General features: G+C 32.6%; 3 protein-coding genes and 2 long non-coding RNA genes across 11 annotated transcripts; 2 read left to right on the top strand and 3 right to left on the bottom strand.

Annotated features, from left to right (window-relative positions):
• Positions 1 to 1324: 1324 nt before the first annotated feature.
• LOC116340572 (protein takeout) lies at positions 1325 to 6351 on the top strand. Its single transcript, XM_031767128.1, has 4 exons — positions 1325 to 1585; positions 5117 to 5354; positions 5457 to 5590; positions 5659 to 6351. Exons 1-4 carry the CDS (start codon positions 1513 to 1515, stop codon positions 5964 to 5966), a joined length of 753 nt encoding a protein of 250 aa, XP_031622988.1. The 5' UTR covers positions 1325 to 1512; the 3' UTR covers positions 5967 to 6351.
• Positions 6343 to 9442, bottom strand: LOC116340570 (polypeptide N-acetylgalactosaminyltransferase 13-like). The gene is made up of 12 exons (XM_031767124.1): positions 9139 to 9442; positions 8907 to 9072; positions 8666 to 8795; positions 8296 to 8584; positions 7944 to 8208; positions 7745 to 7818; positions 7659 to 7680; positions 7205 to 7536; positions 7039 to 7138; positions 6900 to 6974; positions 6762 to 6829; positions 6343 to 6672 (listed from the first exon to the last, which is right to left on the bottom strand). Exons 1-12 carry the CDS (start codon positions 9280 to 9282, stop codon positions 6535 to 6537), a joined length of 1803 nt encoding a protein of 600 aa, XP_031622984.1. The 5' UTR covers positions 9283 to 9442; the 3' UTR covers positions 6343 to 6534.
• Positions 9443 to 10303: 861 nt separating this feature from the next.
• LOC116340573 lies at positions 10304 to 13533 on the top strand. 3 transcript variants are annotated; one of them, XR_004201101.1, is made up of 3 exons: positions 10304 to 10453; positions 10557 to 12967; positions 13043 to 13533. It is a non-coding gene; the product is annotated as an uncharacterized LOC116340573 (long non-coding RNA). The 3 variants fall into 3 exon arrangements; XR_004201102.1 differs by having other exon boundaries at positions 10304 to 12853; positions 12921 to 12967; XR_004201100.1 differs by having other exon boundaries at positions 10304 to 12967.
• Positions 12881 to 15433, bottom strand: LOC116340571 (facilitated trehalose transporter Tret1-like). Of its 3 annotated transcripts, XR_004201099.1 has the most exons (11): positions 15297 to 15433; positions 15096 to 15231; positions 14840 to 15032; positions 14545 to 14772; positions 14319 to 14463; positions 14150 to 14242; positions 13752 to 14077; positions 13511 to 13691; positions 13380 to 13446; positions 13162 to 13304; positions 12881 to 13094 (listed from the first exon to the last, which is right to left on the bottom strand). XR_004201099.1 is itself a non-coding variant. In XM_031767127.1 (10 exons), exons 1-9 carry the CDS (start codon positions 15370 to 15372, stop codon positions 13406 to 13408), a joined length of 1419 nt encoding a protein of 472 aa, XP_031622987.1. In that variant the 5' UTR covers positions 15373 to 15433; the 3' UTR covers positions 12881 to 13304; positions 13380 to 13405. The 3 variants fall into 3 exon arrangements, 2 of the variants coding, with proteins under 2 accessions (XP_031622987.1, XP_031622985.1); XM_031767127.1 differs by having other exon boundaries at positions 12881 to 13304; XM_031767125.1 differs by lacking the exons at positions 13162 to 13304; positions 13380 to 13446.
• A 353-nt stretch (positions 15434 to 15786) lies between these two features.
• On the bottom strand, positions 15787 to 17187 carry LOC116340574. Of its 3 annotated transcripts, none has more exons than XR_004201104.1 (5): positions 16977 to 17187; positions 16579 to 16883; positions 16440 to 16513; positions 16104 to 16357; positions 15787 to 16039 (listed from the first exon to the last, which is right to left on the bottom strand). It is a non-coding gene; the product is annotated as an uncharacterized LOC116340574 (long non-coding RNA). The 3 variants fall into 3 exon arrangements; XR_004201105.1 differs by having other exon boundaries at positions 16104 to 16513; positions 16977 to 17035; positions 17097 to 17153; XR_004201103.1 differs by having other exon boundaries at positions 16104 to 16513.
• Positions 17188 to 27323: the final 10136 nt, after the last annotated feature.

The following is a 27323-nucleotide window of genomic DNA, read 5'->3' as shown; positions in this document are numbered from 1 at the left end:
AACATTTCGCTTCCAGATATACTTTTTTTCAGACATTTGAGCTGTATTTTAAATAAAACTTTTACTTTACTCCAAAATTTCATACTTAGAGAGATACATTCAAAAGATATATTTTTCCAATTTGATCTAAGATTCATGCAACCCGCAGATTCATAGTGATAAAAACATTTGTACGTCAACAATTTAATCTGAATAATATTTGAAAATGCGGTAGTTTTTTTAACGGTCGACAACAAAATTTTTAATATTCATCATAAAAATTCATCATCTCAGCAATTCTTTTCAATTTTACCTTTCATTTTCTGATAGCAGAATTGTCGCTGATATCTACATATATCGAAAAATAATTTTGATTACGCGCAAGTTTAATTAAATTTATTTCACATAAAAAAATATCAAGATTTTTAAGTGGACTACTACAAGAAACATACGTCATAATTCATAATATATTCAGATATACGAACCGGCAATCCAAGAATACCGAATATTTAAACATAAAATATTTATCCGTTGTCCGCATGAAAAAATTCCATTGATGTATCTCGTGTTATCAAGGCAAATGGAATTCTTTTGGAAACACAAAAAAAACTACTTCTCGTCTTCTTTCATTATACTAAACAGACAAACTGACAGAATAATTAAAAATGTTCAAAAGTATACTTGACTTTTAGCCAATGATTATTAGAGAGAGTCTATGATGATTTTTTTAATTGTCCAAGAATGATGGCTCTAAATCTAAACACAGTGAAGAGTTGGTGTGCGTCGCAAAAGCAATAAGTAATTGCTTTGAGAAAAAAAAGATGTTAAAATTAAATGAAAAGAATGTTAAATTCCAAGAAAAATAAACAAACATGTTAAATTGAAATGCGATACTAACTATTTGCGTTAAGCCCACTCTCACCAACATTCATTGAATTGATGTATAAATGATAAATCGGAAATCAATGTTCAATATTCATGGTGTGATCATAAATTTTTTTTTTCAACATATCGACGTATTGATAAGCCACAGGTGTATGATATGATGTTACACGAATATCAAACTAGTCGTTGACTCATTTGAATGTTTAACGTGTGAGCCGAGCACATTGTGCACGCACATGTATGCTATAAAATCACACATATAAACGACGTTGAACTCGTTTGTTGCGCGATTCATTGAAAAGGTCTTCGAATTTGATTGTATTGGTTTGTTTTTAAAAGCGTAGCCAATCATATGCAAAGCGTCACTGCTTCGATCAAACAAAACAAATAAAAAAAATGTGACAATTGACGACTTCAGCTCGCTTCAGCTGGTTATAAATTCTTTGCATTCAGACGTCGGAGAATTAGAAGCTTGCAACGGCTCAACTAAAGCGGGTGTTTTAAATCCTCAGCGATAAATATCATAAATTTAATTATAAAAAGTTCGCTAAAAATCATAGTATTTCCTTTGATCTGTTGGTTAATCAATATTTGTGGTTTTTTACTGTCGTTTTTTTTTTCATTGAGAAATAAAAATTTAAAGTTAATATGTTTTCGAGTAGAAATATCGCTGGAATTTGCATTTTTGCACTTTTCATTGTTGAATCGATGTGCCGACTGCGTAAGTATTAAGTGAATCTCAAGAATCTCAACAAAATATTTACAATGTGTTTACCCAAGAAATATATTTACACGGTAAATTGGAAGGTGCGAGTTTTTTGGTGCACCTTTTATTTGTGCAAACTGCCAAAAGGTTGATTTTTTCTATAGCTTCATCGTTTTTTTCCATTTTTTTCATATTTTCGTTCGACCAAGCGTCAATAAGCATAATGACAATTTCAATTCTTCAAATTCTTATGATCAATTGTTTTATTTTTCCACATATTAAAATTTGATACAAATATTCAAAGCTTCAGGTGTAATATATATGCGCATTTCCATGGAAAAATGTCAATTCAGTCCGAAGCGCAGGTTCAAGTTCAAAGTGTTCGTTCAACAATTTCTTTGATTTATGCAAAACATGCAAACAACCAATCAATGTGTAAAGAAAAAGCCATCGCATTGAATTATGCAAATTATGACGTATGATTAACAATGTCAATAAAAAAATGTAACATAGCCGGCTGAAATGTCTACATATTTCAGACTCTAAAAATGTTCAAATAAAAAAAACGATTTAATTCGATTTGAATTTTAATTTATTTCAATTTAAATTATTATTTGATTTAAAATCCAAAATCACAAATTTCAAAATTTGGAAATCATTCAATTGATCTTTCGATAATTTTGTTGTGTAGCAACTGTTTTTCATGAATTGTCTAAAAATAGAATGGACAACTTTTTGTGTTTTCATTGTAAAAACACACACATAAAAGTAATTATATAATTTAAAAACTGTAAATTCCGTTTTTTCAAAATGGAAATGATATGTTGACGTAAATTCCAAAAATAATTTGTTTTTACCATCATAATGGCGGTATTGAACTACTCTACTATGGTCAACTTGTTCAAATTACTCATTACCCATACATTGGGCTGCAGATTGGTTCGTTTCGCTTATCAATAAAATCCATTTAGATCGTTTTTTTCAACACATATTATTTTTGTAAAATTAACTTTTGTTTATATCTGTGTTTATTTGTTGATTAAGCGAATGCATTTCATGAAACATAAAACAATATGAGATGAACCAAGGCTTAAGCATTTAACCTCTCTTTGGTTTTGTCATTTAGCCAGACATGAATTGAAACTGTATTATTGCTATGTGTGCGATTTGATGCGATTCGATTTTTTTTTGTTATTTCCGTTATTGACAGCCATACACATATATATGTGCCGCATAATATAATGTATGCAACACAATCGCACAATTTATTGTTTAAATTTACATGAGACGATTCCGCATTTTTTTTCGCTCACCGATTTATATAGATGTTTCATGTGTTTCAAGGGTGTCGTTGACATTGAAAATTGGGTCATTCACAACATGGTGCGCTTTAGCATACTGTAAAAAGATTCAGTTTCTCTCTCATTCATCGTTTTTTCTTAAATGCCTAGAAAATAGACGTTCGAAAAAAATGCGGACATGTTTCTTGAAACAGACCGCGCATGCATATTTATGAAAATGTTATTCAAATTATGAAAAATTAAATAAATTCCAAAGTATGTTTTTATTCCATTCGTACACACACTGAAATATACAAAATCTAAAAATAACAAATAAAAATCACATTTAAAATTTGACGAACAACGAAAAAAGCAAGTGAAACGAATCAATGATGATGAAGCCAATTATATTAATGTCCTATCGATTAGGAAAGTCAAACGTGATAAGCAAGCGAATCTTCTAGCATTGATGTTCAGTTCTTGTTTCCTTCCTTCAAATACGTGAAATGATTTATGCATTCAAAGCGCGTCATATTCTCAATTATGACTGAAAGACGAGACACGACGTGCGTCAATTCTATTCTCGGTTTTTGTGTGTATGTCATTAAGGCGATACTTTCAATCAATTGTGCTTTGTTTTTTTTTTATCACGAACTACATAATGAGCATTCATCTAAAAGCTGATTTATGCAGGTGTCTAAATACACCTTTTGTAAATCGATTTTTATGAAGCTTAATTACACTAATCCACATGCACATATATTGAATATCAAAAGTTGTTTCATCGTTTTGCATATCAGGCAAATATTCAATGTAATTTTCACATTCGATACGATGATTCTTATTTGATATTCTAAAGTTGTGGCTTTTGTGGGATGATCAATAATTCGTAGCATGTTTTTAATGACCTGTCTCAGTGACGATACACCAATGTAAGGCTAATTGATTTGTTAAAAAATTAGGTTTCATTTGCGCACTTTTTCAACAAGCTTTAAAATTATAACGCTGTCGACCAAATCGATTTGATTAATATGTCGTTTAGCCGGAGCAAGTTAACAATTGAAAAAAATGCCAATTTTCATTGTAATTATTGTGACAACAGTTTTGTGCCCCCACAAAGTCTCCGTCTAGTTAAAAATAATTAAATTCATTTGCATAACGCAAACGATCGTGTCGATATGCATAATTTTTAAAAGAAAAAAAAAACGCAACACGAATTAATTTACACAACTGGACACTTTTTTGTCGTTGCAACTGTTAATAAATTATTACGGGAAGAGAGGCCGCGAACACTAATTCACGATTACACGGTAGTCGAGATCATAACAGCAATGCATAATTAGATTGGATTTGACACAAACATGCTGTTGTTTATCGTGAAATAGTTATCGCATTTTATTTGTCACATTTCTGGTTTCACTTCGACACGATGTGTAATCTTAGACATTTTATTTAATTCACACGTTACATTTCTGGTTCGTTTGATCTAAAATTGGAATGTGCACTTTCGGCTAACAATAATAATTTTATTTTCTTTTATTAGGAATAATTGGCCTTGAAAAAGTTCTAGAGATTTTGCACATACACCAATTTATTATCTCTTTTAATTAAAATATAAAACACAAAACTATCACTTTTTTTCTCTAAGTTGAAACAACAATATTAATACTCTACGCTCAAACAGGCGATTTAACTGATGTAATTGAATCTCATTAGATTTTCAAGTTTATGAGTGAAATAGAAAATCGATAAATAACCTCACGGTTCGACAAAAGTCACTTTTTTTGTGAAAGTAATTTGATGTCTAGTTTTATTTTGACTTAATGTAAGCATGGTGTCAAGTACACTTATCTACATTAATTTATCTAACGTCTGGAATACTCTATTAGCCTTGAACTTGACCATACGTACAATATTTTGCGGCAAAAAAACTTGTTTTTTGAATAAAGCGCATCATTCTGATTATTCAGCGAAATCGCAATATATTTTTTTTTCTCATTCATGTGTAAATTTGATTAAACACATTTGAATAGATCCAGTAATTCATATTCCATGAGTAACGGACGTTTTTTGTACACTGAAAATATTCTTAACACGTGCACTTTGGTACTGAATATGAACGGATTTATTATTTATTCTTTATGACGAAAGTCATCAAGTTTCTTAGCACTTTAGTGTACTCAAAGATGTTCTATTTGTTTGCTATCTGCCTCTCTTTGTTTAAGATCTTATCAAAGAAATGTCTTTGTTTACTTTACATTTCCAGCGTCATCAATAAAAGTATGTTCACGAAACACGCCAAATCCAAGCGCCTGCATTTTGGACGCAATCAGTGACTTACGTCCAAGATTGGTGACAGGAGATTTGGGCGATGGTGTTAAGACGGTAGCCCTTGAACCACTCGGTTTAGATAATATTCATTTTAAAAGAGGCCCTGAATTTACAGCCACATTCAACAATCTCTTAGTCAACGGTCCAAGTAACTTTGTAGTTTCAAATCTGAAGTACGTGCAAATTCAATTTTTTTTTTAATTTTCAATAGTCTTTGCATAAAAAAAGCTAAGAAATTTGTTTACTTAACACTTTTTTTCGTTAATTTGCTACAGAAGTGACATTCCAAACCTGAAATTCAATTTTACTGTGACTTTGCCAAAATTGACTTTTACCGGCAAATATTCGTTGAAAATGCGCTTGCTCTTGCTGAACATTCAAGGACGTGGTCCAATCAGTGGTGTTTTGGGTAAGACTATTTTTTTATTATTTATTTTCGTAGAATGTTTAATAATGGCATTTTCCATGCATTTGCAGATAATACTCGTGCAAATGTCTGTATTTTGGGAAAGAGAATTCCTGGTGCAAACGGTGTCGATTATGTTAAATTCGGAAATTTAAGCATTAAAGTGTCGGTTGGTGGTGCCAAATTCCGTTTGGAAAATCTATTTAACGGTGATCGTACACTTGGCGAAATCGGAAACACTGTTATCAATGAGAATGCACAACTCTTTATAGAAGAATTGATTCCTGGTTTCGAAAAAAGTCTATCGAAAACATTCCTCGAAATTGCAAATGACATTTTAACCGAAGTAACATATGACGAAATGTTTCCCGATGTTTAAATAAGATCTCCGTATGTAGCTGTGTTGAAATCCGTTAGCCTTGGGAAAATGTGTAATTGAATTACAGTAATTTAAGATCAATAGCATGAATATATAGTGAAATTTCATCTGATAAGGTCTATAAGCTTTAGTTTTATAAGGTTTTTTATGGCTATTATATGTTTATTATTACGAATAAATTATAAGTGCACCAGTATTAGTGATTAGTAGGTTGTGCAAATTACATTTTAATTTTGTGAAAATGTTTGCTGCATACGACTGTATATATCGACGTGCATGTGCGAGATGTATACTTTACTTGTTAATAACATTGTATAAGTTTAAGATTATAACATATGATTGTTGACGGAAATGAGTAATAAAAAATGTTCAGAAATATTCGAAATTATTATTGTTTTATTTATAAACTTAAAGACGTGATAGTTTGAAAAAAAAATTAGCGGAAATCTATGCGACTCGTGCCAAAATAAACCTGTTAACATGCGTCAAGACATTCCACAATTTTTTTTTCAAATGTATTAAAAATCGACAAGATTGTTGAATAAATTTACGACTCAATTAAAGCATTTCATTTGTATCCCAAGAGCGGCTTGTGAATACGCCATTGTTGAGCCAATGATCCATCACACTCTTCAATCGTCAACAAATCGGAGTCGTCTTGTAATGTTAGACAATTCTTTCCGGTTGAATGTTTGATCAGGTTTGCCTAAAAATTCGAGAAAAAATTAGATTGCTTTTGTTCCTTTGGCATTTGCGACGTGTGATCAAAATTAAAGAAACGAAAAAGTCACGTACGCTCTCATCATACGTCCATCGTTGATTTCCACCTTCACCGTGACAGCCAAGCATCTTTACCGGTTCACCTTTTTTGCATTTTTAAATTATCTTAAAGTGGTTACAAATTAAAATTTAGGAAAATCAAGAAGGAAGTACCTGGCATTGTGGCGTCCAAACAGAATTTTTTCTCACGAATTTCGCCTTTTTCCGTAATCATGAAAACCTGATTGCCTGTGAAACAGTATAAAATTGAAATCAATAATTCAAATGAAATGGATGAATTTTAAAGTCTTACCGCCTTGGTGATGACAGACTTTTACTTCTAGTTTACGATTTAAAACACGTGAATCGCCCATTGAATCCAAACACGTTTCATCTTCATAGAGACTTTCGATCTAAAACCAAAACGATTACGGTAATGTCAGTTAACGGAAGGAATTTAATCAAATCGAATTTATTACCTCGACCACTTTATAGTTTTTAATATTGAATGGACTTTCGGAGAAAACATTTTCCAAAAACCATTTGAATGATTTGCATTGAAGTCTCTCTCGTAGTAGTTTGCGTTCGGTGACATTTGTCCGTTCTCTCCATGATCGCGGATTATATGTATAAAATGTGTCTTTGTATTCATCGAGCCAAACTTCGGCCATTCTCGCTAAATTATGTGAAATTATATGATCAGCTCCACCAGGCAGAACATACGGTGCATTGTCACGAAATATGTGACCAACCCGAGAACACGGAACCATTACAAGTCTACCTCCACATGCCCAAATACGAACAGAAGCCTCTGGATTCAGAAAAATGTCAGTGAGTTTTATTTTTGACAGTTTACCGGAAAATTGTAATATCCCAAAATTTGAACTTGAATTATTATCCAAACGAGTATAGTACACTTCAAAAAATACATACCTAGATTCTCACCTCCCCAGATCTGTGAAAATAGATGTTTAGATATTTTTTTTATACCGGAAATGAATATGCGAATGACATTTTACCTTCATTTTATCATCATATGTGCCCAAGTTGTAGAAATATTCACGATCAATCGCAAAAAGTCCTCCGGCCATGGCTAAAATTGAAATCAAGTAAAAAGTAAAAGTTCAAAGCCATTAGAGATGATTATAGAGAATTCATTAAAAAAATATTAAACAAATGATTAATTGTAAGTATAGTACGAATGTTAAAATATGTAACCTGGAGAAGGGATAGGAGCTGTACGGTCATTTTTTAATGAATCTAAAACCGATTGCGGAATCGGATCCCATGTGAACGTTAACGACAGGTCAAATGAACCGCGCGAGTTTATTGCAGCCGTACGCACTTCCATGGTGTTATAGTCTATTACGTCGATAACTGGAGCTGAGACTGTTGTTCGACGTTCAACTAATGGCGCCAATAGTGACTCCAGCCAGCCTTGAATACATTCGCAGTGCGCATCGAGAAAAACTAGAACAGTAGCCTATAGGAAATAGAATTTCGATAGTTAAATGATCCGTATTTTTTGCTCACTTCTTTGAAAAAAAAAAAAAACTCTTCAGAAATATACCGTCGATTTGCTGGCGCCCAATAAACGCGCTTGAATCAATCCCACACGAGACAATGTCCGCGCCAATTTCACGGGAACGGGAAAATTTGCAACATAATCTTGCAACGGTTTTCCCAAATGGTCGAGTGTACTAAAATCATCCACCAAAATTATTTCTTTTATCAGTTCCCGGGGCGATTGTGTGATAACACTCCAAACGGTACGAATTAGTGATGACCACGCCTCATTGTGATATACTATAACCACGGAAACTTGAGGTAATTTTTTCGGGATGTTTAGCTCTTTGCATCTGAATCAAATAAAGAAAGTTTTTCGAAATTTTCTAAAATTACTTTAAAAATGAATTTAAAAAAAGTTGGTTCTCACTCACTCTGGATAGCGAACATCAGGCATACTTCGATTCAATGACATCATTTCATTTGCAATGATATTAAATTGATTTTCCGAAAATCGTTTGGTTGCCTCTTCTTTTCGCTCTTCGGGAACAACAACGGCTTGACCTAATCAAATGTGATTGAAACAATTCTTTTTATTCTCCAAGATTTTTACCAGGGAATTGATATATCATTAAATCAAATTCGAAATAAATGTAGAATTTAAAAAAAAATCACCTAAATTCCCTGGCTCGTCCGGTCGACTGATCGGAGGTGGTGCAGGTGTCCACTCAACTAATTCACTATCTGCATACTTCTCTGGTACCAAATCTAAAAATCCATCGGCATTTTTATGATATTTCGGCGCTTTGGCATGAATTAGGCTTCGAACAAAGAGTGAAACCTACAAATGAGTCACACATACTTGAATCAATTATCTTATTATTGAAATTTGTCTCTGTTAATTTACCAAAACTATAAAAAATGTAGTTTTCCAGCCGTTAGATTTGAAAAAACGTTCGTTTTGTGTCTCAACTTTTTCACAATCTTTAATGATTTGATCATTTTCCGAAGTTTCTAGACATTTTTCTGGATTTGTCTCCGTATCTGCCATCGCTTTTTACACTTAAATACAAAAATATCACTTCTAAATACCACGTCAAAGCAATGAATAAAAGTGAAATAATCTCGCAACTAAACTAGAATGATTCGCACTGATCGAGAATTTTATTTAAAATGCTTTGCTAGAGAAAAATGATGACTAGCTAATATTTCATTCGCAGTCAAAACTAAATCAAGTGAAACAGACGTTGGCCTTTTTAAATTCACTTGTCTATTATTTGTTGTGAAAACAGTTTTTTTCTTATATTTTAAGCTTCTAGTCGCTCGGTTGCCGGTACAATGAGTGTAAACAAACATGTTTTCATTTGAAATTATGTGAAATGAAATTCAACTGCTCAATTTGATTTCGTTACGCACAACATGAAATAGAGGTCGTGACATCGACAATACATATGTACCTTGCAACAAACACAATTAAATTTAAGAACTATATGGCATTTTGTGTGAGTATCTTCTTCTAAAAACATTCGCTTACGCAATGAATTTGTTGAGAAAAAAGTGCCGTTTCAAAAAAGGTAATTGTATCAACAAACGCGTTTAAAATAAATGTCGTTGATGCAAGTGTAATGTGTTTAGATACACATTAGATTCGCAAACACTGAACCACATTCTTGTAAACCTATAATCGCACAGTTAATTCGATCTAAATAATATGTCAAAGCACCTGTTTGTTTATATTATAATTTATTTGCATTCATTTTAAACAAAATTATTTATCATAGAAGAAATGAATCGATTAGAATAAAAATTGAAATAGCTGATGCATTGCATTCGAAGCTTGTAGTAAATTCCTGATAATTACATAGTTTGTAAGTGTATTCAGTATAGTTTCAAATCTCAAAAATATACAATAACTACATCTTATATGAAAGTCATAAGTATATCGGCATCGAAAGTGCGGTATCGTATATTTCCACTTTTATTCGCAGTGGATCAAATATAGGTTTCAAACTATTTGAATTTGTCCAATTAACTACATTTTTGCTATACCCAGTTAGTTGAGATTTGCTTTTTGTAAGAACAGTTTGATCTATAATAATGGTGCCAGCTAAGTTACTTCTGATTAATAAAAAGTATTCAAAATGTTACTTTTAAATGTTTTTTATGGGTCAGACATAGTGATTAGTCTTTCCTCTTAACTGAAATCATTGAAGTTCTAATAGGTCAGTGATTATATTTAGAAAACAACAATTATTTCGATCTAAACGGAAAGATTTACAAATATTTCATAAACAATGGATATTATACATTTAACTTTGGAAACAGATAGTGAGACTAAGAGATTACGACTGGGTGGTCCATTTACGATTAAAAGGCTTATGGAATTAGAGCCTTATGGAATTTGTGAAGCAATTTTCGCAATTGATCTCTTTCATAAAAATGATGCCAAACAAATACAATATATTTTGGAAATTGTGTCATAACCGAGGCATGTGTTTATCGTTACTCAACCATTTTAACCAAATATTTACTCAGACAGTCATAATTGGAGTAAGTTAAAATACACGAAAAAGTAACGCTTTAACATTTACTTTCATTCGGACTTTTCCAATAATTTCTCATTTGGATGCAAAAGTCCAAAACTAAAAATTGTATTGTACCATTCAGTTCCCTCTATTTTGATGGCTATTGCAATATTTTTTACAGACACAATTTTATATACAGCACTTCAATACAGAATTAGAAATGAATTCTGCTTATTGAGTGATAATTTTTGAAAAATTGAAATTAGTTTGTTTTCGGATGTTTATCAAAAAGTGTTTCATCACGGTTTCACTAACGAAGTATATAGATGATAATTCCATCATGGAATAAAAATAAATAGAAATTAAATAATAAAATCTGCTTTGCGAAACAGTAACCAGAATTCAATTATAAAAATAATCCAAAAAATAGAGCTTGTAATCTAATTCACAGTTTTAAATTAGTTAAATATTTATTTAGGCCAAATAATTGAATAAAAATTGAAATCGGTTCGTTCAAATGTTAGTCAAAATCGTTTCATCAATGTTAATCGTGCAAATATGGCTGTAAAAGTGTATTTAGTGGCCTCCGCAATTTGGATGATTACAGCCGTATCCCCCGTTATAATTGGAATTGATGTTTACATTTTTGTTTATATTTTGATTATAATTGCCCGAACACTGTGGACATTCGCACGGCTGGTGTGCTGGGGGAGGCGGCGGTGGTGGTACATTGCAGTTTGGCTCACAGCATCGTGGACGAGAATATCTTCGCCTTCTTCGAGGCTCTAATAAACATTGAAATTTGTAATATATTCAATATATTTTTTTAACTCTGAACTAACCCGGGTTGGGTGAAGCTTCTGGATCTGCTGATGGTTTGGGTAATCCACTGGAAAGAGCCTAATCACAACAAAGTTATAACATTTTGTATAATAGGAATCCTAAATAATTTTCATCAACATCAATTGAAAACTTACGATTAAGCCAAGGAGAACGAAAACAAAAACGAAGACGAATTTCATTTTGATTAGATCTTTGTTAAGTCACAACTAATTGATTTCGATCACTTTCCATGTCAATTTATACAAAAATCATGCTATTCATTATTATTGGATTTCTATCCAATGTATCAATTTATGAAATTGTTATGTGTTCATTTATTGTCAAAATTCGGAACGTCTGTTCCATAAACTAATTGTTTGGATGCAACAATAGAATTATTGAACGATGATTCGAAAACAATAATCACTAAAGAGACAATCAAATCTCGACTCAATGAAACGATACTGACAATGCATATTGAATGAATTGAAGTATGTTGGTGAATTTGAATCTAAACCAATATTACTTCAATGATTGAACTAAATAAATATGGATTTCATTGTTTTCATTTGAACACCGATTGGTCAAACCGATCTAACTAAATTATTTGTCTTACTCAATTGTACGAAGGTGTGTGTTGTGGTCCACAATTTGTGGAAAGCAACGACGATGCGAAAATTATAGTTCCTTTGAACCAGGCATGTTTAAGTCTTTTTCATTAAATACCAAGAGAAATTGTTTGGTTCGTTCGGATGAAATAAGCCGATTTGTTGAAGAATTTGGAAAAAAAGAGCACAATTCGCCATAAATTGAAAAGGAAGTTTCTCCAGAAATAAGAATATTTAATGTTTATTATTACTGGCTCATTAAATCGAATAATCGATATCATCTTTTCGAAGTACTCCATGCAATCATTATACAAATGATTAGAAAAACCCATAATAAATCAAAAGAACATTCGCTACAAGTATCGATTATGATGCAATCCAAATACAAAAGGTCATTCTGAGCAATAAAATCTTTTTGTTATAAAGTATATAAAAAATGTAGTTTTATCTCCAATGTATGCAATGCCAAATATCACTCACTTTATCTTCTAGTGATAAATGCGTGATATTTATGTTAAAGCTAAATAATAAATGAAGTCATTTCGATCGAAATGTAAAAAATGCCAATTTCTGAATGAACAGTGCAATTTATGTACAAAGTTGGAAACAGCCTCGAATATATTTGGAGATGTAATATTACTAAGGCGTCTCCATCAAATCAAAGCTTGTAATGATAATAAAATGACTTTATGAATTCTCATTGTTTACTTAATCTTTATTGTAAGCTATTTCAGATAAATATTATTATTGTTTTGGAAAGTGATAAGATCACCACAATGAGGTATGTATTTGTTTTGGAACAGACTATGATTTATGCAGACAAACAAAAATCACATTTTTATTCATATTTCGTTAGCTGTTTTCGATGTTTTTCTTCCCGTTGGAACCAATCGAATCCATCGATATGCCTATATTCGAGATGAACAAACATTCTGATTAGAATTTATTATCATTTATCACAATTTCGATATATACAAAATGTCAAAAAGCTTATGGAATGTTGTGATTTTCAGTTGATCGATCGAGGGTAATATGGAGATCTGGGCCTGATCCGTGGACTAAAATTATGATATGCTGTGATTTTCTGAGAGGCCACTTATTTACGATGATGAAAGTGCCTGACAATGATATTAAATAGAATCTACTATCCCTTATATTGAGAAATCCTATATACTACTTATTTATTCACCTACCTATCTTATTTAAATCAAAACTCAAATTAATTACTCATATTTAACTTATTGCTTTGATTGTGAAATCCTAAAATTGTTAAAACACCTAAGTTCAGCCAGCATTTGGCGGTGAAATAAATAATAATAAATACCTTTTGTTTCTTTGACCACAAAATGTACGTATAATGAACCACATATGCAGAAAGTCGCCAATATAATCATGCATCCATGCAGACCAATTCGTGTGGCCATCAAAACTGGAAATAGTTTTAGGCAGGCAAAAGATACTAAATTCATGAAAACGTTGCACACGGTAACGCCAATGGTTCGAACCTAATAAGAGAACAATTCAAAATCGGAACCAATGTTCAAAAAGCCTGAATACATTCAAACCTTTGAGGGTAGATTCTCTGCCATGCAAAGAAACATTAGTGGTACAACTCCAGAGGACGCAATAAAAATAACGAACGATAAGCTAACGACTGGAACCCATTCAAATGCTGACAACTCATATCCATTGTGACTCAAATAAGAATATGAAGCAAATGAAAGATGTCCAAATGCAGATCCTAATAAAGAGATGATCAATAACGCTTTTCTGCCCATTGAATCAGAAAATCGTGTTGTACATAGAGTGCCAATGAGCTGAACAACCGCTATAGCAATTGATGAAATATATGGATCAACTTGAGAAGCACCAACTTGTTCAAAAATATGCGCTGCAACGTTTTCCAATATGCAAATAAATATATATTAAATATTTATTCATAATACACGGAAAAAGTATCTACCAGCATAAGTAATAAAAACCAAAAATCCAGATAAATGAGCCAAACTCGATAGAATTATTCCATTCATAATTCCTTTTAGTGCATGCTTCTCAACTAAAATTGCAAATTATCCAAGCAAGTATACATTTTACAAAATTGCGTACTTTTTCTTGCATTTAAATATACATACAAATATCGTTCAATGGTGTTTTTTCATCCATTTTTCGGTCTTTTGCAATCGATTTAAGGCGCTCAAATTCAGCATTGAACGCAACAGCTTCGTTTACATTGTTTTCAGTGAGACCTTTGTAAAATTTTAACGAGTCTTCAGCTCGCTGATTTTTTTTAGGTAAATTTTTTATGAAATAAAATATAAATTCAAAATGTGATAACAGAAACATTCAAGTTTGCTTTACCTTCAATTGGGATTTTTGAAGATAAAACTGTGGTGTGTTTGGCAAATAATAGAACCAAACGCTAAAAACGATTGGAACAAATGCAAATACGCACGGAATCGTTTTGTATTGAAGAATTGCGCCCAAAATGTAACCACCTAAAATACCAATGTTTCTAGACATATGAGAAATGCTATTGAGTCGTCCACGGATGTTGTTATTTGCTATTTCCGAAATGTATAAGACCATCTTCAACAATAAAAGAATTTTGATAATAACTGTACATTATCACTGAAATTACATTATCTTTACAAACCGAAGACTGGATGCCACCTCCTGTTATGCCGTTGAAAAATCGTGCTAGCAATAAATGATAGTATGTGTCACCGAAAAAGACTAACGCCCAAAACGAAAGACATGGTATTGATAGCAACAACATTGACCGTTTACAGCCCAAATATGTTATAATGAATCCAAACATGAATGTTCCCAAAAGTCCAGCAAGAGCACTAGTCGAAGTAAAAACGTTTGAGATGTTTGCTACTGACTGAAATGCAAATTGGTTATATTACCTTATAGATCCCAACCACGATAACATTTCATTCGTTAATACTCCAGTTTTTAATGGTGTACTTTCCGACAAGAGCAAAGGCAACGCTGGCGATAACCAACCGTTCATAGATCCATGTCCAAGAAAAATTATATTTGCTATTTGCACGAAAAATGGAGAATTGAAAATTATTCGTTCATACATTTAATTTTGGAATTCATACCTGCAACCGCTGCAATGTATTGATTTTTCACATTTTTACACTGATAATTATTGACTTGTGTAACTTTATTATCCATTTTTTTTAAAACCAAATTAGAGAGGACGAATATTAGAATTCTTTTCGACGAATATCGCTTGTGAGCGTGAGCGATAAATTAAGTTCAATACCAATTGGTATATCATGGAAAGGTCTTTGCTATATCTGAAATGATGAAATGAGATAAGTGTTATCTTGTTTGAAAAATACACTCAAATCAAAAATCTTTTCGTTAGATACAGGAGAGACGGTGTCGTTCATTAAAATGATAAAAAAAGAAAAAAAATCCGTGATTGAAACGCTCTACGAGATATTTGTAACTTTGATTATTATATCACTACGGAGAGATGGTAGACTCTCTCATAAAAGATATGTCACACCTTATCTGAATACTCTTTATTAATAAAATCAGGTCTTATTAGATAGGATATATAATAATGATGTTGAATATTTGTTTGTTTTTTTCTTAATTCTACAAAGCTTTTTTCTTTGATCCCAATTGTCTGATAGCCTTATTTATTGGTGTTTATAGTTTCTTCAATTACAAAATACACATATATGCTCCCAAGTACCCATGTAATGACAAAAATGAGCATGCTTTCATGCAAAGCAATCATAGCCATGAAAATTGGAAACAATTTTAAACAAATAAACGATATAGTGTTGAAGAAGAAGACATTGCATATGGTCAAACCAATAGTTCGAATCTGAAAGCAAACAACAACCATCACATTAAATACAATGTGCAATGGATAATATTCAATGTCCCACCTTTGTTGGAAGATTTTCAATTGTACACAAAAAAAATCAATGGAACAATGCCAGCCGATGCAATGAATATGACAAATGACAAACTTATTACCGGTGTCCATGCAAATACACTCAAATCATATCCATCGCGCTGCAAATACGAATATTACAATGCAAATGAGAAAAGACCGAATGCTGAACCCAACAATGAAATGATCAGCAGTATTTTCCGCCCAAGTGAGTCGTGCACAATGTGCCCAGCAGTTGCATTACAGCTATTATAATTGATGAAATGTATGGATCAACATGCACATCTCCGACTTCTTTGAAAATTACAACTGAGTAAGTGACAATTACCAGAGATGCTGATAAGTGCACTAAACTTGCCAATATAATGCCATTCAAGAGCCCTTGAATTGATTCTCGATTAACTGCAACGAATACATTGCGTTTTGAATGGGGTTCGCCAGTTCAAATTCATTCAACTATTACTTACAGATGTCTTTTAACATAATTTTTTCATCAACTTTCAATTTAGTCGCAATCGCTTTTAACCACTCGAATTCGGCACTGAATGCTATCACTTCATTCACAAGTTTTCCAGTGTATCCATTGTAAAATTTCAATGATTTTTCGGCTTCCTGTTTAAAATAATTTATTTCTCAATTAATTTTTAACACATCTGAAATTGGACCTCATTTTATCGAATGCGAAACTGAATCTTTTGAATCTAATTTTCTTATCTTTCCTTGTCTTTATAAATTAATGTCTTGTGCAAGATGAGAGAATTTTCCACGTAGCCTGAAATTTTAAAATATACATCATTGCAATAAAAATTTAACACATATTAACTACAGTGTTAATAACATCATCCATGACATTGCAGTTTCTTACTTAATTATCATTGGAAATATCAGAAATGTATAATATTATTGTCGTCTGCACGCCACCTCCTAAAACAATAACTGAATGAATAATCGTTATCAAATTTGAATGTATTATTAACCACCAGACCATCCCGTGAAAAATCTCGCGAACAAAATGTGATAATAAGTGTCAGGGTAAAGTAAATAATTATCCAGCAAAACATTGACGGCAATGTTAAAAATATCATAGTTCTCTTGCAACCCAGACACACAGTAGAAAAAACCGAATTCCGCCAAGGATGGATCCTACCCATGACCATAGCTCAGTTGATAGTGGACCCGTTTTCATTTGCGTTTTTTCCGATAAAAGGTAAGGCAATGCTGGAGACACCCACCCGATCATTGTTCCATGAGTTATGAAAACTATATTGGCTATATGAAGAAATCACATCTCAACTCAATTAAAAACAATAGTTCAGTATAAATGTTGCCTATTCGCTCTTACCTACAAAAGCTGCCAAATATTGATGCTTCACATTTGTAAAATCATATTCGATTTGCGCAACTTGATCACCCATTTCGCTACCTCTTGACACGTTTGAGTTTAAACATCAAATGTCACCGTCATATAGGGTATCATCTTTTCAGTAACCGAGATAACGACTATCTCGTGCACTGACTATTTATGTGACTTTAAACGTCATTCAAATCATATTATAATTTGATATGAATGGTAAGTGTGCTGAACGATAAATTATGGCAATGGAATCGTATAACACTTATCTAAATTAACTACCGGTCCAAATTAAATTAGACGACGATGATAGAGTAATTTGTGTGTAAACTGGAATTAGTGCGTATTCAAACAATAGTAGTGGGCTTAAACAGTAGCTGTTTTTACTGGATTTTGCTTCAAATTTTTTACTAAACTACAAATCACTGGAATTAAATGTAAACAAGAGTGATTTTATGATTATAAGATAAAATGAAGCTTCATTTTTCAAAACAACGTAAATTTCAAAATAAAACTCAGGCACTTTAACGTGTCCATTCAGCAATTCAGCTAAAAAAATATTTGAAAAAATCTGGCGTCTCCACTTTTAAAATCAAACTTTCAACAACGAATTCGTACACCATTTGAAAGATCAAAGAGAATATTTTATTTTTAAATTTCGAATGAATTACAGTAAATTCGTTAATTCGTTTCAATTAAAAAAAAAAGTGGACAAACAACGATTTAACTGTTTCCTTACTGATAGTGACATGCTTTTGTCTATTTATTCAATCTCTGTTTGGTGGTGTAATCAATCCAACATAATTGAACAAGAACAACTCACTCATGTTCCCAAAAATGTCTTTCCGTTTACGGATAAAACTGGACGCCCCAAAATGATTGCGTTTTAATTGTCGAATGCAAACAACTAAAAATTCATCCAAATATCACAAACTTTCGATATAAATAAACATTACGTAATTATACGTAGTCAATGAATTATTAATTTTATAACTTAGTAAATATTCTCCGGCTGTCATTAGTTCTATGCCATAAAAAAAATTATTCATCAAAAATTTAAAAATGATGAACCCTGTTAATTTCTATGATGTTTAATTACAGTAAAATGAAAAGTGGACTGAAACTGATTCCTTTGCGAACGAATTTTAAATACAATTTTTCGAGTAAACAAGTTTCCCAAAGTGGATAAGCGCCTGCACGTAATAGTATTTCGTCTAATTTGAATGTGTTTAACAAGTCTTGACATGTGATACAATAACAGTAATTTAAAATACAAATATTTGTTTGAAGTATCATGTGAACGAGAGCATGAGTGTATATAAAAGTGATGATGCTGTTGATGATTTTTGGGATCTCAATATTTTGCTCGATTTAAAACTTTGGCTAGACATCGTAACCAACTAAAGCCAAGCTGATTACTTTTCTCGTTTAAATTCATCGAAGTCGGTGCAATGTGTTCAATGTTCAAACAAAATTCGGTAGTCTTATAATAATTTTTCGATATGTATAAAGTTTTATGAATTATTTGGTCTATGGTGAATAGGAATAAGACTATAAAATTATAGAAAATAAAATATATATAGTAATACCGACCAATACAGACATAGAAGGCCGACGTATCGGCTGTAAGCATTAATGTTTTAATGCCCAAATGTTTTGGTTTAAAAAAAATAAGTAAAATGTGTGTCTGTCGAGAGAAACCAATTTTTGGTGACGGTGAAAATGTTCGATAAAAACTTTGTTCTCGAGTAGTTTTGTTCGTCGCTCATACTCTTGCCCATACAGCCTTCGAGATAGTGTCAGTGTCAAAAACTAAACAAAATGTTCTCTCTCTCTCTTTTGCTCGATCTGTCTTTCGTCTTCTCTTGTTTTATCACGTTCGTTCCATTTCCAAATGAAAGATTTCTGGAAAAGGCTTACAACAATCACATCTAATAGAACCGAAAATGCAGTAATGAACTATGTTGGAGTATATAGTAGAGACATATCGACATTCTATGGAATGTCTAAGCAAACCAATGGCAAAATACAATGAAATTTTCGAATTGAGATGTATGCAATGTGGGAAAGAAATAAAGCTGTTCCCACAACTACGAGAAATAGATGTTGTTCAACAACTAGGATACCCAAGCATACCATGCTAACGTGGAACTTTTCACCTGAAGCAATGAATGAAAATGAGCAAAATGAACGGAACGAATGGACGAAAAGGGAATGTGTCTCATTGGAGTGGTTCAAACTGATATAACATTGGCGTTATTTTCATTTTTCCGTTTGCTTTTACAACGTATTGAACACAAAGTTTTAATTGTAATCGACTTTCGTTTAAATATTAAATCAGATGAAATTACCTTTGAGTTAATTTGATGCTGAACCGACAAATTCATTCCGGTTTGTTGCAAATGTATCAATTTGTTCGAGATTTTTCCCACACATACGAGAAACCACATTGTCAACAATCAGGTGCATGCACATTTCCGGAATGGATTGGCCATGCAATTTATGCCATACATTGAACACTACGAGCATACATTTACGTGCACAAATTTTGCGGCTCATCGTCCTAATTCGTGAAGAGACAATCAAAACAATGATAATAATCATTTGGTCTGGACTTTCTCTAAATGCATGAATTATTACTTAACATTTTTCGAGAAATAGATCGGAGAGCAAGTTAAACAAGGACACACACACACATACGCATTCGGACATTAGATGCAGCCCATAAAGTTGAACGGAACAACGAACAAACGGAATAAATAAAGCAGAAAAACTTTTTGCCGATTGTTCACGTTCAAACCTTCATGCGACATCGTAAAAATAAGAACATTTATATGTGTAAAATTATATATTTTAAATGATTATTTTCACAAATATTTCCGCTTATAAAAGATGCACGCTGGACGCACACAAAAAGCTAACAATTTTCAAAAATATTATCGCTGATAATCCTGATTATTATTTGTTCAACATAGTAAAATGTAATTTTCTATTAGCCACAATAAACAATGATTTTTCGTACAAATTTTCTCACCGAATAGTTAATGCAGTCAAACGCGCACGCTTCCATGTGTGACTACACATACCAGTGCGAAATGTAAACGATCCAATTTGTAAGCACTAATCGGACCGCATGATTTATGCGGCTGATACCATTTAATCGAACGCTTAATCATAAAATGGAATAACGAAATAGTCACCAACACCAACAACAACAACAACATCGGTAGCAATAGCAAGAGGCCAACTGCAGTGCTAAGCCACCCCCTCAAAAAATCGAAATGAAATCACATGAAACTGGTCAAACTTGTTTACTCAATTTAAAATGTTTTATCAAAATTAATAGAAATTAAATATTCAAAAGTTAATCATGGCATGCAAAATATTTAGCGCATTAAATGAATTAAAACTGTGATGATGCTGAAGTCAATGCGAGTGTGTGTATTGAGAAAAAAGAATAATAAAATATATAAATTCCCAATTGAGTCGGTGATTTGATCTCTGTTGAAGTGGACAAAAATCTGCATTTTACACACATAACCCATAGTGAAAACTGAACGTGAACGTTGAATGAGAGAGAGAGCGCACGTAACCCAGTTTATTAATTTTCATTAATTTTCGACCATTCGACACATTTCAGAGTGAGAATGTGTGCTTAATGGGAAATGGTTGCTGCAATGCAATGATATTGTTGTAGATTTTGTGCGAATTATATTTTAAATTGGTCGCATGCGAAATTCATTTGTAATGGTGTGCATGTCGTGGATAGAGAGAAAGAGAGAGACAGAGCATATAGAAACAGGAATTTAATCATAATAAGCAGATTGATGAAGTGCAGCTGTATTCTGTTTTATTCGCAGCGATCGAAAAACTGATGATTCATCGTCAAATGACCTGGATGAAGAGGCTTCATTTACAGTTTTTTTTAATCTAGTATGTCAATTGTGGTTGTTGTTGGTTATTTTCAATTTTAATTGAACATTTGGTGCATTCGCTGATGCTTTTTTATAACTCGTTAATGGCTGTGTATGATGGTTTTTGTTGATTGCCCGTACAATAGTATTTCATTTCATGAGACACATTTAAAATGACATTATTTTGCCAGACGAAATAAAAACACATACTAATAAAAATCTTTGCAGACAAAAAGAATGTCAACGACAACGACAACAACAACGAATTTGACAAAAAGCTGATGTGAGTAAAATAGCATCCCTGAGGCCATATCATAGTATGCATCTGTACCAAATTGAAAGCTTTTATTTTTCATTGGAAGCATCGTTTTTTACGCGATGCGCCTTCCAACTCATGATGATTGTTTCCATGATAACGCAATATGCTCCATATCGATGTTAGCAGCACACTCTCTACTCCACTCGAATCCTCATATTATTCATTTAATATATGCATATGTCTTTATTGTCGCATTCTCTGTCTATATTTCGGCATCATAAAAGCATTGTTTTTATTGTCAAATGTGCGCATACCATTTCCGACTGTGAATATCATTTGAATGTGATATTGGCATATATTGTTCTTGTGAAAGTACAAACTAAATCAATATTCAATCTGACAAATATGTGAATTTGTCTTCTATATTTTCACTTCATATTGCGATACAATCTCTTATTCTCTGTGTCTCTTAGACTCTTTCCATCTTGTTCGCTTAATTTTTCCATTTGGTATGGCGTGTACACATTCAGACGTCTTCATTTTGGTGGAAATTCAGTGCATTCGGAGAATGTATAGTGTATGTTATCGCTTTGGGTATACTTTTGGAAGCTGTGCATCGATATTTGCAGAAGAAATGATCGAATTTTATTTATTATGATGTTTTCATGCACCACAGGGCCACTTCATATATGGATATGAAAGAAACACGAACGTTTTTCTGAACAAAAGATTGACTTTATATAGAAGTATATGTATATGTTTTGTATGTCTTTGTGTATGATTGCTCGAAATGTTTCGTTTTCAGGGCAATGCGTCGTTTGTGTGTGTGTGTGTTGGCCAAATAAAATACCGACAATACTGCATTGAATCCGTGCAAATAACATTCACTGTATTCTGATGACTTTTTCCTCAAAATAGTTTTTGATATGTTCTTTTTTTTCTCGCATTCTCGTATGGTGACATTGCTCTTATTTAATTCAGCAAAAAGGAACTTCGTTAGGATAGCTTACATTTGAGATAGCGTGCCAAGCAGGAATGTTAGTTTTGGTAGCAAAATTGAATTTTCGGCGAGTAAGTCAATGTGCAAGTGTGTGTGTGTGTGTGTGTGTGTGTGTGTATGGGTGGGTGGGTTGATATTGTGCTTGATGCTTTCGTTTCAGTAAATACTATTTTCCATAATATGATGACACTTGAAACCAAATCAAATGACACAAAGTGTATTTTACTATCTCAGGCACATCAAATAAAAATCACCACACTATCACACACTCATGATTTGATCGGCAGAAGCACAAAACTAGCACATCGAGCTTTTGTAAAATGTGTGTCGTTGCAAAACTTTACTTGCACGAAAATGGGATGTTGATACAAATACGAACACGAGTGTATGATTTTGACATTAACAAATTTGATCCGATAGTTTTGTATGATGACATTGCAAAATGATGTCGACGACAACGGCAACGGCAAAGAAGTTGCAGATGATAATGATGATGGCAAAAGAGCCACTGACTTTGACCAAATACCCGCTTTTAATTAATTCCTCATCGATTTCTATTGTCCAAGGAGTTCAAATGGAGCGATTGCTATTCAGATTTCAGATTATCAATGAACAAATAAACATAGAAGTTTCTGTAAAGTCACCCAATGGATTTATGAAAATGTGCAATTCATGAAAATGGACTCATGATTTTGAACTCTGGAAAATCAGTGAGATAGATGGAAAGAGACAAAAGAGATATTCAGTGCTGTATTGAAAACAGACATGAATCGAGACAAGATGTTAGAAGAAAATAATAATGTGAAAGTAATAGACTGGATGTAGCCATCGACCAAATCACCTGTGTATCATTGAAAATATCTGAAAATTGAAATATGTGCGAATTTGTAAAATCACAAAGGGACGTACGTGAAATCGTGGCGAATTCAATCACAATTTCAATGTAGTCGGTAATGATGTGCGCATTCAATGTGCACTTTACATTTGTTTGTCTCTCTCTCTCGCTCTCCGTTTTATTCTCTGTTCTGCATTCACCGGCGTCAGCATATGTTGATGCTAGTCCAAATATGACATTCTCTGTGTTCAATTTTGATTTAAATGTCTTTCCTCTCTACCTTTTCCATTATATTTTATGTTGATTTATGGTGAATGATATTCGAATGGATGTTTGTTTTTACCCAGGAATTCCTTTTTCGCATGCTGCCGATCCGTATCGATGGTTAAGAGTCAAACATTGATTCCTTTGATACTTAAGTATTAGATGTGTTTGAATGAGAAAGGGTGTGGGATTTTTGCATACATTTCCCACATGCCAAACACCAAAATGTATTTTTTTTTACTTTAACATCGTGAGCTTCAAAAAGCTATCTGTGTTGATTTTCAATGAAAGAAGCGCGTTTGCATAGAGACAAACACAGGGACGCGCTTCACACCACCATCACATGGTGAAAAATTGTATGCAACAGAAAAGCAATTTAGCCATGACGGTAATGTAGTTTCTTGGCAAAATGGCAAAACACATAAATTTCAACGTCTTTTCGAAATACATTATTTTCAATCGCTTCGCGCATTTTCACTTCACTTTCGTCGTGTATTTTTTTTTTCTTCTTCTCCTAAGGCGCTCATATGCTTATTCCCTTAAGTCATTCAATACGTTTCTTTCGAATTATTTGCAATGTTAATGGCGCTTTTGTTCAATGAAATTATTTCGATTTGGGATTTTTCTGATTTCAAAATGCGTTGTTTTCGTACACTTCTGTCATCATTCAATATTGAATTTTTGCTAATTCACTTGTGATTGTTAAGCAAAGCGATGATTTCCATATACAAATGTAAAAAAAAAATAAAGACGGATTTTAAGTCAAGGGAATTAATTTATAAATAAACATGAGAGAGTAATGACTTGTGAATGTCCGACCATTTTAAAAAGTCAACCAAGTGACCCATTTCCATTGTTAAATCATATTGTCATTCACAATAGTAAACACCGACCGTACCAATGACAAAGGCATTTTCATACTGTTCGAGCCTTTGGTGCGATCGTTTTTTGTGCGTACTCCAAATGAATTGATACCTTTTAAAGAAAAATTGTCAAACAGAATTGTCATCAAAACGGAGAGCCTCACCCGCACATCCCATAAACCCCCTCCCCAATTCACTCAATGATTTAATGTTTGATGGGGAAAAATAAAGAATCATATAAGTACGCATCATGAATATTTGGAATCCGTCCTGATTTCGCTCCATTTGATTTCACAACATACGTATGTTGAACACAATTATTGTGCGTCTTTGTAATCTATTGGAAATAATTTTATGTAAATAGAACATCGGCAAATACACTCACACTCTTTCTCTTGAAAAATCCACAGGGAACTGATTTGATGTAGCATTCACTCTGAGAAAATCATTTGAAAAGTCATTTTACTAAAACGCGTCTGGATTTTATGTGAACGTGTGTGTGTGTGTGTTTTTATTTTCGCAATTCGCCAAAGACTTAAAATAAAAAATGTTTGCTAAAGATCCTGTTAAAAAAAGAAAAGAAATGAAATGAGACAGCTACAAAAAAGGACTAAAAATACAAAGAAATACACATAAAAAGGGAATAATAATCTCTTCAACTCTTGAAAAATCTATTAGAATGTATTTTTATACACTTTTTAGTTTTCTTGAGAAGTCGCATCAAATTACGAGTAAATTGTAAATTTGTCGTGGAATTTAATTATTATTTCGAAAAATTCGGTGATTCTCGAAGCAAAATTTTCTTTGACAAATCATCAATTCGTAATGTGCATCAGAAGTGACGTTGTCGTTCTAATATGCCCAAATTCAACGTCGCTCTACCTTAAATACAGAGTATTGCTCAGCGCTGCTGCCATCCACAGCATATTACAATATATTGCTGATAATGCGACGTCCGTCGCATGCGAATGTAGGTAGCAGTTTATACATCACAGCGAACAAGAATGCATGTATTGTTCTCTTCACGATTATGTGACTCAAAACATTCAAACGATTGTAGAGAGAACAATGCATGTATTGTTGTTCGCTGTGATGTAAAAACTGATACGTACCTTCGTATGCGACGGACGACGCATTCTCAGCAAGATATTTTAATATGCTGTGGATGGCAGCGGCGCTGAGCAAAACTCTGCTTAAACATTACATCAAGTGTCGCACCATAAATAGCATATATGTTTACTATTCATATATTCAATATCATAAAGATGTGATTGTGTGTATAATGTGTATATTGTGTCCTGTCTTATGTTTGAATAATTGATAAAATGATTGTCGATTTTTCTGTAGCTCGAAAAATCCAATTGTGTTTACCGATCGTTAAAATCGTAATCGTGGGCCATTTCAGCGAGAGGCAAGGGTAGTACTATGGATTTGGTTGATGTTGTCAAAACAATGTAAAAAGCTAATAGACGAGCTTAATTTTGCATTTATTTCGAAACTGAAAGTATAACTATTGGCTCAATTGTATGTCATAAACATAATTTAACATCATGTTATTGCACACATGCAAACATATTTGTGCCCATTAAATCGATTCAATTGCTTGTACACAGGCACACATGAACGCACGCGCGCGCATCAAACAAATAAACAAACAAACTTTGGATATCAACAATCCATTTGCAATCAAATGTGAGTTTTTCACCCATTCATTAAACTGACATTTTACGGCCAATTCAAAACATTTACATTGGGAAAATTGAAATTAATTCCCCCTCACAACAAGGAGAAGGCGAAAAAATCGATAGATTAAATTAATTTCAATTAAAAATGTATACTTTATTCCGTGGAAATTGCCATGGTTCTTTGCTATTAAAATGTAGAAACAGAGGATAAAGCGAATATGATAACTTTGACAAGTGATTGGCAACATTTTGAATGCTTTCGCCACTTCCATAATTTAGCATATCGTACATTATGATTTGTGGTTGAAAACATTTAATAAAGATTGAAGTTGAACAAATATTTATATGGTATTTGATTTATTAATATCTTAATGCCGTAATTACTTGTTATTACTACATTTAACGAGTGCGTACGGTGTTTGGTTATTATATAGTATACTGTGGAAATAGTGTGAGAAAAATCGATTAAAATCACATATTGATCGAAATGAATTAAATAAAATCATTCTTCTGTTTATTTGAGCCGATTTATCCAATTTAATGGAACTCGTATCGAAAATATGAATATAATTTTTATAATTGCAGAGTAATGGACTCATGAAAACGTAATGAATTTAAATTTAGTGTTTGCTTTGAATCGAACTTTTTTCTCTGTTTATTTCTTTTGGCTAAAATTGCACGCTAAATTGTTTATTCATAGATTTAATTATACTCTGTCATGTCGGGCTGCAGTCCCATACTATTCTTATTGATCGTACTGATTCTTTTTCTATGGAGTGCGTTTAATGAAATGTGACAAAAATTATATGAAAAAGAAAAATCACTACCATCAATTTACTCCGACGCTTAGTCAACTTTTCCATCAGAAAAACCATCAATTTAAATTTCAAAGAGAGAAATAATTCTGTTCGAATTTCAACAAAATCTTCCATTAACCACTGAAAAGTGTAATTTCCCTTTGTATCTATGCCACTTTGGTTGGAGGCGTTTTTTAATTTCATAGAATATGCATTACAATTTCGATGGAAAAAACAAAAAAAT

The sequence above is a fragment of the Contarinia nasturtii genome, unplaced genomic scaffold (genome assembly GCF_009176525.2).
Source record: "Contarinia nasturtii isolate CC-2019 unplaced genomic scaffold, AAFC_CNas_1.1 Cnas_scaffold_695, whole genome shotgun sequence".
In the NCBI taxonomy this organism is placed as follows: domain Eukaryota; kingdom Metazoa; phylum Arthropoda; class Insecta; order Diptera; family Cecidomyiidae; genus Contarinia; species Contarinia nasturtii.
This window is presented reverse-complemented; position numbering and strand designations above follow the sequence as displayed.